Below are 10575 nucleotides of genomic sequence, written 5' to 3' on the forward strand. Positions count from 1 at the left end.
GCTGACTTCCTGCCCCTGGGGCGGGGGGCTGGACTTGATGATCTTCTGAGGTCCCTTCCAGCCCTAATGTCTATGAAATCTATGAACTTACAGGCAAGAAGAATTATGCTTCAGCAGAGCATAATTTTGCTCAGCTGAAGACGTAAGACCTTAACCGACTCAGAGTCAATTAGAGTGGACTGAAGTGGAATTCCAAGCAGAAACGAAGCATGCCTCCCCCCGTATGCCAAATCACAGATGAAAGACTGCCAGCCTTACAGCACCTCTCTAGGACAGACACTGGTACTTTCTGCAAATCTGTGAAATTTCCCACACAATGAAGCCCTGATCTGAGTTAAGGTTTGTAGGCATTACCACAATGCAAGAAACAACATGAATTCAAAAGTCTCCAGAGAGCCAACACGGTCAAAAGTGCAAGTCTGAGGAAGGCCAACATTACATCCTCTATGGCAGTGGTCTCCAAAGTGGGGTGCGCAAGACAATCCACTGGGATGTGGGAAGAAAATACTAGAACTTCTATTTATATTTATATAAATATACATATATTGGGGGTGCGTGCTCAAAAATTTTTACTGATAGGGGTGCACAATCAAAAAAGTTTGAAGACCACTGCTCTATGGGGTGGGAGGACAGTGACAGATTTTCAAGATGACCAGGACAAAAGTGCTACTGGTCTGCACAGATCTAAATCAACCTTCTGAATTGTACTTGGAAGTAAATAGGGGTTCTCTGGTTTCCCATGAAGCACAGGCATAATATACTCCATGCAAGAAGCATGGACATTGGCCTTGAGTCGACTTTAGGGCACAGAGGAGAAAGAGGCAACTTCAATTAGCAAATCAGGAGAGACTTGTTCATTTAAGACCGTACTTGGTTACCACAGTAAGAGGTTAATTTTAAATAATTTATCTTCACAATTTGAGGTGTTTGCGCTGTATGGAAATTGTATACCACTTGCCTTTCCAAGAGGCTAGAAATGGGAAGAGACAAGATGCTGAATGTGAGACGACACTGACCTGTATCTGAACCGCGATCCCAAACGAATGAAGCCTGATCGGCTTGAGCTTTGTTGCACAGGTCCCCTGAGCCGGAAGAAGGCATGATGTTCCACTGCACACTTCCATAAGTGTTTACAGGCTTTAGGATGATCCAGCCTAAAGACAAAGGTGTGCTCCTGCTCCTTTCCCTTAAAGCACAGAACACACACTGTGAGGTCCCAGGGACTTGGGCAAGTTGGAGTAATAGTTCACTGCACAACTAGATGTGCACTAAATAAAACTTATATTCACCTGCAATGGAAAGATCTTGCACCTTTATCTTTGCCTCAGTCTTGGATGGGTATAATATTTCCAATATAAACAGCAATTGCTGGAGAGAATATTCATTATTTTTAATTGCATGAACAGGTGGTTTGGTCATTTTTTTTCCCCACAGAGCAAGTCAGAAATTAATTACAACTGTCAGTCCAGACTGGCTCAGGGCTCGGAGCAAAGAACCAGGACAGTTACCAGCCATCAGCTAAAATTTGCTTTTAACAACTTAGGAAGTGTGTGCTACTGATGGAAGGTGGCTTACAAAGGACACTGCCTGTACTGGCTTGCTCCAAATTATACACATGAGACCATGCATGTCAAGGAGGGGAGCACTGAAAATGTTTACTGAACTGGATGTTAGCAATACTGTGCCTACAAGAGACCCTATGTTAAACTGATCTCTGCAAAGGTTGGAAGAAAAACATTTTAAGGGGAAAAGGTGCGGGGAGACTGACAACCTTTCCAAAAGTTGTAACAATTGGTCCAATTCTTTAAGTTGTTGGAAGGAGAGCTAGATCCAGGCCCTTTAAGAAGCCAAGCTCTGAACAATTATGGATTGAAGCTGTTCCAAGAAAGGTACTTTTTGTGAAAGCTAACTTTCTAGTCTCTTTCCCAAATCAGATCAGCCTCCATGAGCTACCAATCTCCTCTTTTCATAATCTGCTCAGCTCAAAGCAATTTCTCCTCCTGGGAGCACTTTTGGAATCTGTTTCAGAAATGAAGTCCAACTGCTTGGGATTTATAATACCTTCCTTTGCCAGCTTTCTTAAACAATGCAAAGCAGCAAACTCACTCTTTGCAAGTGCTATAGCCCGTGTTATTTAAACACTGCACTGGTGAAATAAAAGAAAAAACAGAGACATGGCTCAATTTCTTTTATATATAATCCCTTTCATCCTCCCAAAAATCACAAGTAGAAATCCCACAATGCTGCTACGCTATTCCTGCAAACTTAGAAAAAAAGCCTCCACCAAGAGTTACTAATAGTTGCAAATCTTACCTATGTGACAGCAAAACAGTTAAGAGCAAAAGTTTACCTACCTGTTCATCATCTTCAACAACAACTAGTGTTAATTTATTCTTCTTGAAATCCAGTCTGGTTATCTTTGGCCTGCAAAATGAACATGAAAAAACAGCATATATAAACCTGAACCCTCTATTAGTACCTAGCTGAAAGTTATGCAGTGTTCTCCTCCAGAACTCACCCAACAAGCAGCAACAAATTTTTAAAAACATATGAAGCAACTTGGTTAGACAGTAAATGCATTCCCAAAACAGAAAGAGGTGGGCACTCTTCATCAAGAGCTTCAGAGATTTCAAAAGACGCAGAAATGTTTAAAAGGATGAAGCTACCATTGGAAGCAAGAGAGATGCTCCTCCAATGGTTCCACAGTTGTTCTACTCTACAACTGTGCAAAACCAAGGGCTGTGCTGGGCTGACAAAGCCACATGCTATCACAGGTTAAACAAACTTCCACCATTGAGGTCATTAAGTAAAGGCAAGCTGCCCCATGGTGCACCATGGTCCAGGTCCTCAAAAAGCTCCAATAAGGATGCCCCCTCCCCCCCCCCGACTCTAGTGCCACATGCAAGTTCCAAGTGGCACAGCATGGACGTGGGAAAGCAGGACTTGGCATATACTACCAAAAACCCAATGGAGTAGAGGAAGATGCAGGATATGAGCTTACCAGCTGGGTCACACAGCACACAGATACAAAATGCCAATACTGTTAAGTAAGTCTGCCTGCTTTTTCAGAGTAGGATGTGGTAGTTAAAGATTACTGTGCTTTACACCAGTGGTGTTCAACCTCTGGCCGGCTAGCAACGGTGGCCTTTACCCCCTGGGCTCCGGAGCCAAATGAAAGCTTTGCACTCACCAGCATGGACTTTGGCCACAGACATGCTTTTGTGCAGCTCTAGAGCTCAGAGGGCGAACACTGCTGCCATCTGCACCCTTCCCCCTGCTGAATTCAGCAGCAGGGGAAAAGAGGGGATGATCAACGGCAACATTTGCCTGTGTTGCCACACCTGTGAGCTCAGAGCTTTAGCAGAGCAATGGAGCTGAAAGGCTGAATGCTGCAGCTGCTCATCCTTTCTTTTCCCCTGCTGCTGAATTCAAATCTCCAACGAATTGTGGTTGGTGTTATGCCTAGGGACTTTAAGGTACAACAGCTGCATTGGTACAAACTGGGCAAAACGCCTTACCATGCTATGCAGCTATATATATTTTTTTCCTCAGGCCTGAACTCACTTCTTTATAGCATGTGTGGGGCAGAAAGGGGGCCATTTCTTTCACAAGAGACTGGCTTTAGTATTCTGCTTTCAACGAGTTATGACATGTCACTGCTCTCCTCCAAGTCACCTTAAGAAGAAAGCCACATTTCGCCTGTATGTCCAAACACGCTCAATGTGATTAGTTGAATGTTCTCCCTTTCCTCCCATACACTGTGATAAATAAACACACAATGAACTCCCATAATGGTAGCATGAACTCCCAAGCATACTTTCCCAGGTTGTCCCATCACCCCCTCTCCTCTTATACATGGTGCACCCAAAAGCCCACTAAGATATTTGTCAAGAACATTAGCCAAGAATGATTATGTTTTGGACATTACAAAAAATCCCACAGCTTTAACCCTATGGAATATTTTGCAGATTAGTTGTACTGACCAGTTGTCCCAGACCCCTGACGTTGACACATTCTTAGCTACTGTAAAAGTGAAGACCACCGACTGGAAGATCTCTTAAGAGGTTTCATTAACCAACTTACCAGAAAAACAAACCAATCTTGGTGTCTCCTTCAAAAACAAGGACTCCTGTTGGCGTCAGGCCGAGGCTGTAATCATTGCCGTCCCTTGCCTAGTTACCAAGGTTGAAAACTCTGTCATTTCCATATGTATGGGCTCGCATACAACTTCTTCCAACATTCAATATATTCTATACTTAAGGGCTGTCAAAGCTCTTCCTTTCTGCCTGTGTCCCTGCTTCAGGGAACAGGGCAGTGCAACAAGGTACAGCCTTCAGTGCTGGGGGAGCCTACACCCCAGTATGCCTGAGCAGCACAGTGCAGCAGGGCAGCTCGCAGCTAGGAAGCTCAAGCTGCAGTGCCTGCGTGCATGGTGCATCTGGGGTGGGGGCAGGAGAAGTCACAGTAAGGTCCACAGTGCAGCACAGAGCATCAGTGGAGCAGGGGTAGGGGAAGGACAGTGCTAGACAGGGGGCACACAGGACATAGGGTACAGTGGGGGGATGTAGCCCCACTGGCATGGTACCCAGCCACTTAAAAGCTGGTCAGCCCTGCTATACGTCATTGCTAATATTATACTACAGTTGTTTACTACAATTGGCATTTTACTGCAATAACCATAATCTCACAAACCAGTTGCATTGAAGAATCCTACTAAATAAATTATTTAGCAACACGACTCTTTAAAAAGACCCAGATAAAGCAAAGAAAGGGTTTCTTGAAATCCACAGAAGCTAAAGATGACCTTGCATTATTCCTTCACAACCCTCTGTCCTTCCTCTGTGTGGTTTGTAAACTAATACTCGATTAAATCCCAGCCAATTCTGATTTTATTCACTCACTCTCACAGAGCTTTTAAGCTGAATGCAAGTTGTAGTACCTGTTTTCACATGGTATATGTAACAAAAAATATACCATTTAAAATACAGCTTCCAGAATCCCACAATGTAATTATGTGAAGCAAAACAATGGTGCATAACCAGACTAAGTATCACATGGTTTAGACAAGCACAACATTCTTGTCTGAGCTTAATTTGTTTTCCTCTATGGCACTTTGCTTTGCCCAGCACTTGAATATTTGTCCTGCAAACACAGACATCTCTAAAAATAAAGTCACGGTCCGGTGAGCAAACTTACCTTGACTATATGCATGTCCACCCCATACATTTCCAGCCACTTAGCTTTGTTCAGGTAGTTAGTTTCAGCTTGAGCTGGTGCTTGTCCTCTGAAATAAAGTTAAAACATAAGCCTGGAAAAAGCTACACAAAGGAAAACCTGGCACACAGGAAAAGAGTAAAAGAAATGCTGGTGGGTTTGTAACTAGCAAAACACTGAAGGCTCCTGTGCTAGTTTCTATGGACACTAAAGTCACTTCCAAAACTTTTAACCTGAGAAGCTGGACTTTGCAAAATGTACTATGTGAAAGAAGTTATCTAATTTTGCAATTCACCCAGATTGCTTAGTTTTTCCGTTCATGGAAAGTGAAGTTTCTCCTCTAACTGCAGTGCCAAATGAGAGAGAAATACCAGTTTTCACATTTTATTCCCTAAAATTCTTTGCTGGAATGCCGTTAGGACTGCATTCAGATACAACCTGACACAGGAAGATCAGTGGCATCACTGGGGTGCCTTTACAAATGCTTTACCCAGGGAAGAGTCAGGAAGTAGATTCAGTGAGTGTATTGGGAGCTCTTGTACCTGCATTCCTTCCACTTGTCAAAAATAGCCAGTTCCATCTCTTCAGTCTGAGTGGGCACAAATCTGAACTCAGACACCAGTTCAGGGACATGCTCAGCAGGATCATAATCTCCAAGTTCAGCTACAAAGGAAGAATTCTGTCAAGAGGCATCCATTCAAGGCTAATCCTACCTCAAAGGCAGTGGTGTTAACAACTGGTTAGGCTAAAGCAGGGATTGGCAGCCTACAGTCCATGGAGCCACAGGGTTTTGGAGGTATTTGGCAGTGAGGAGCTTTTCCCATATGTCAGCCAGGCAGTGGAGCGAAGCAGTGGCACTGGCAGTTGCTGGGGACTAGTCCTGGTCTGCTTAAGACTGGAGCTGGATCATTCTAGCACACTGCTGTAAAACACTGCTGACTGCTGAGCTAAAGCATCAACAACTTAAAAAAAAAGTAGAAGTGTTCAAGATCTTGAACTTCTACCCCCCACAATATTGTGTCACTTCTTTTGGCCTTGGCATTGTAGGCATTAACACACAAATCTATGATCCATATGTGATCCCAGCATCTGCTACTGTGAAATTACACTATTTCTATTCATTTAAACATTTCTTGGGGGTGGGGGGGGGAAGGAATCAATCAAGAGTGGTAGTTTAAGGCAAAAATCATCAATATGACTGAAAAGTACCAGTTTTGCATAAATGTTCTTGAATTTAACAATTTAGTGTTGAAGTCTTTCCAAATTCAAGACTGAAAGTTATTAAACATGACTGTAAAACAGGGGTAAGGCAACCCTCGGTATGTGTGCCAGAGCATGGAAAGCGAAGGCATTTTGCTTGGCATGTGCATCTCAGGACAGACAGTGAGGGAGCCAGGAAGGACCCCATCCTTGTTGCGGCCCCTTCCCCACCATCTGCCTCGAGGTGTGCATACGTCTACCACTGGCAATGAGCTGGGCCAGGGCTCTGTGGACCCCAGTGCAGCTGCTTGCAACCTCCTCGCTGTCTGCTGCAAGTAGCCCAGGCTCCGTGGCAGGAGGCAGGGGGCTGTCCAGAGCCCAGGTGGGCTGTAACAGGCAGCCGGGAGGTTGCAAGTGGCTGCACCAGGGTTTGTGGAGCTCTGGCCTGGCTCACTGCTGGTGGCAGGTGTACAGGTGCCTTGGGGCAGAGGACGGGGAAGAGGCCAGGGCTGTGCTGCCACAACAAGCATCAGGCCCCTAGTGGCTCCCGTGCCATCTGGCACTGGCAATCCAACCTCTTACAAGTCAAGGTTGTGGGTGTTTTTGGCATAGTGCCCAAAAACGCTGCCGATCCCTGCTGTAAAACATTGATTAAAACCAAAATAGGGTGTCAAATGTTCCTAAGAACCCTCCACAAAAAATTACTCTAAACATGTAAGCAGAAAAATAAGAAAACACTTTTCCACTTAGAGCACACTAGTATCACATTATTTTTGTTACATCAAGGTGCAGGCTCCCTTTTTCACAGATGCTAAGTGTCAAAGATCAGTATTTTCCAAACCTAAGCACAATAGAGAGTCAAAATACAGTATCTGGAATTTAATAATCTGAAACATTAACCAACTGAAAGGTTTTGTATTAACAAGCGTCTGCCAGCGTACTAAAAGTGCTGTGTCCCATAACACGTGCAAAACTTTTGGCACTGAAATTCTGGCCAAAGCACAGAGCAGGAAATATTTTCTTCGAAAAAAATAAAAGTTTTTTGGGCAAGAAAGGGAAATCCTTTGGAGAAAAAAAAAAAAAGAAAGCTATTAACTATATGCAAAATATACAAAGTGCAAAAAAAAAAAAAAAGCTTAAATATTTATTATACACAAAATCTTTTGCTTGGATTTTTAAGCACAAGCTCATTAAAAGGCCTTTCCTCTGTCTACTCAGCTGTCAAGCAAACAGAGATTAAAGACCTGCTCCAAACCTTGCTGCAGAATTAAGAATAGAAAGAGGAAAAGAAGTGGCAATATTTAAGAGTTGGGCACAGTGCCTAGTGAGTTAACTCTGTGTTTTAAGCATTGATTATTATTGGATTTAAAGCTTTAAGAATGCCAGCACATCATAGGATGGGGTGCTCAAGCTCTTTTTAAATACAAAGGATTAAGCAGCAGATTTCTTTACAATACAATCTCCCAACGTGTTTGTCTCCAAAGCAACTACCAACTATGACCACCTATAAACATAGCACAGACTTAAAGTGAAAAGCTGTTCTGCAAAATGCTTGCCCAAATAGCAGTATCCATAATTTAGTCTTACTATCTACAGCAAAAGTAACCACAATCCTAACTCAGCATTTATCTAACGTTCTTCCACGAGGAAAGTTCCAGAGGAGTGCACACATACTGCCCACAGAAAGCAGACACTTACATAGATGTCTGAGAAAAGAACGTTTCTAGGGAAAACAGTATGAAACACGTACAGCTCACGCTCCATTTTTGGCCAGCGGGGTAAGGGGGCGGTGGTGGGGGTGGGAGTAACCAGGCCACAAGGTAGGGTCCTGACAAGTTCCCCCATTCTGCTCACCTTGCAAGTTATGAGCTGCCAACTGGACTGCTGTGTCAAAGGGACATTCCAACCTGTCACAGGAAAAACAGGTCATTCCGCAAATCTTTGCACATCAGGGCTTTTGTAAAGCTGATATCACTCAAGCCATTATACTGAGACATGGGAAACTGCAAACTGTTTCACTGAGGGGTGAATCTTCAATAATTTTAGAAAAGCATTATAATAAAAGATGATTTGGTTTTTTGGTTTTTTTTGGTTTTTTTGGGAGGGGGGGGGCGGGAGTTTGAAACAGCATGCCAAAAATATGTGTTTGTATACACACAGGCAGGATTAAAGGGAAAATACATTTTGTCAAAGTGAATGAAATATGATACTTTTTCAAAGAGACTGTGTTAAACCTTGTGCTAGAGACACTAATTGGCGGACAGACTTTCATATAAATAATGACAAATACTTACTTTCCACTGAGAATATCTTGTTTTAGCTGCAGGACAAATAAATATCTATGGGGACAGAGAGGAAAGAAAGCCATCAGTTAGTTAGCAGGTCTAATATCAGACAGTCAGCAGTCCGAGGCAGCTGCAACCTGGCCTTCAACTATTTGAAATTTAAAGATTTAAGGTACTGCTTATTGATCTTTCAAGGCCCCTCAGTCTTTTGGCCCTACTCCTCCTACTAGAAAGTTGGTCCAAAGCCTCACTGCTCCCGTGGTTAGAAACCACCTTCTAATTTTACACTCGCTTTGTTCTTATACAACCATTGTCCATTAGCTGAAAGTAGCTCCTCAGCCTCCTCCCTGATGGAGTTATATAGAGCGGCCACCTCCTCTCTTCGCCTTTGCTTTGCGACACTGAACAACCCAAGTTCTAAGAGTCTCCTCTTGTATGGCATTCGAGGCTCTCCATTCTAGTTTGAGTTCATCTTTTATGAGTACAGCTGACGAGAACCATATTCTAACTAGGACTGAATTAATATTTTGCATAACGGCACTAACATTTACCTATTTCTACTGCTACTATCTCAACCGACGCACCCTAGAAATGCATTTGCCTTTTGTTTGTCCTGTTTCTCCTCAGTCATTGTAACTGATGAACTCTTCACTTACAGCTTGCATGATCATACTATTATTTCATTCCATTTCTTTTATTCCACTTTTCAAGGCCATCTAGTTCTTTTTACATGGCACTCTGATCCTCCTTCTACACTGACAACTCCAAACTATGCAACTTCACCGTAAGTACCTCTTCATTTCTTCTGCTAAGGTAATTAATAAAAATATTAAACAAGACTGCCTGAAAAACTGATCTTGGTCGACTCCACTAGTAACCCCTCGCCAGCCTGAGACTTTCAACACCACCTGTTGTCATCTCCCTGTTATTTACCAACCTTACAATTGTTCTACTAACCCCCCCAACTCCTCCAGCTTTGTCAGTAATTTCCTATGTGGCACCACATCAAAGATTTTGCCAATATCCCATCGCAGGATTCACCACAATTCCTCTGTCTAGAAAGTCAGCTCTCACAAAGAAAGCTACATCTTATCACAATTATATAGTGAGAAGTAAGAGTCACCCTGCCTCATGCTAAAAAGTCAAACATGGTAAGCAGGACATGGCCATTAGCTATCTATAGTTGCAGGGAAGGCAAAAGTACAACTTTCTCTTGGAAAGTTCAAGCTTTCAGGGGCCTTGTTCTTTGGGCTACTCTTACTTGAATTCTGGTGTATTGCCAGTGTACTGCCCGAGTTGGCACAGTTACAGAAGATACTGTTACCTCTTTTTGATTTGTTTTGTACAGATTAATATGGCTGATGTCTTAAAAGGGATGAGCGAGCCTTTGTTTATGGGAAAGGCAGTCCTGGCTGAATCAGAAGCTGACAAGTAACTTGTTGGCTTCTTTAACAGCTGGCATCTCGAACACCACGGTTTCAGCAATCCTCATTAAATAACTCCAGGAAGTCTTTAAAATGATCTATTGTTCTGCTTTGCATTAAATCGGTACTAGTGCAAAAAAGACTGTTTTGCCAGCTGACAACAATGTCTAGACCTTTAGGAGCAATGCAGGGCAATATAAAGAGCTAGTCTTCCCAAAAACAATGACTTCCTACCCTCAATTGCAGTGGAAACTTGCTTCTCAATGCCCAAGATGGTGGACAGGGGTGCACCAATAAAGATTTTTGGGGCTGACACCAATAGCTGATTTTAAAGGGGGCATATCGGCCGATGCCAATCTGATTTCTGATACCAGCCCGGCAGCTTGGAGAGCTGTGTCCAGCTGGTAAGTCTGGTGTGGTGGAAGGGGAGGGGGGAATGGAAGGAGCATGGG

At 43.2% G+C, this 10575-nt stretch overlaps 1 protein-coding gene across 2 annotated transcripts in view; it reads right to left on the reverse strand.

Moving 5' to 3' along the window:
• The window catches only part of LOC109301436 (band 4.1-like protein 5), a 59962-nt gene that overhangs the window by 21068 nt on the left and 28319 nt on the right, over positions 1-10575 (reverse strand). For both annotated transcript variants that reach the window (XM_019522612.1, XM_019522613.1), the window contains exons 6-12: positions 8709-8753; positions 8269-8321; positions 5757-5877; positions 5197-5284; positions 4084-4172; positions 2355-2424; positions 1017-1186 (exon numbers count right to left, since the gene is read on the reverse strand). In XM_019522612.1, the coding sequence (XP_019378157.1) occupies positions 1017-1186; positions 2355-2424; positions 4084-4172; positions 5197-5284; positions 5757-5877; positions 8269-8321; positions 8709-8753 (636 nt within the window). The remainder of the gene's footprint in view (positions 1-1016; positions 1187-2354; positions 2425-4083; positions 4173-5196; positions 5285-5756; positions 5878-8268; positions 8322-8708; positions 8754-10575) is intronic.

The sequence above is a fragment of the Gavialis gangeticus genome, unplaced genomic scaffold (assembly GCF_001723915.1).
Source record: "Gavialis gangeticus isolate Ggan-Ray unplaced genomic scaffold, GavGan_comp1, whole genome shotgun sequence".
NCBI lineage: Eukaryota > Metazoa > Chordata > Crocodylia > Gavialidae > Gavialis > Gavialis gangeticus.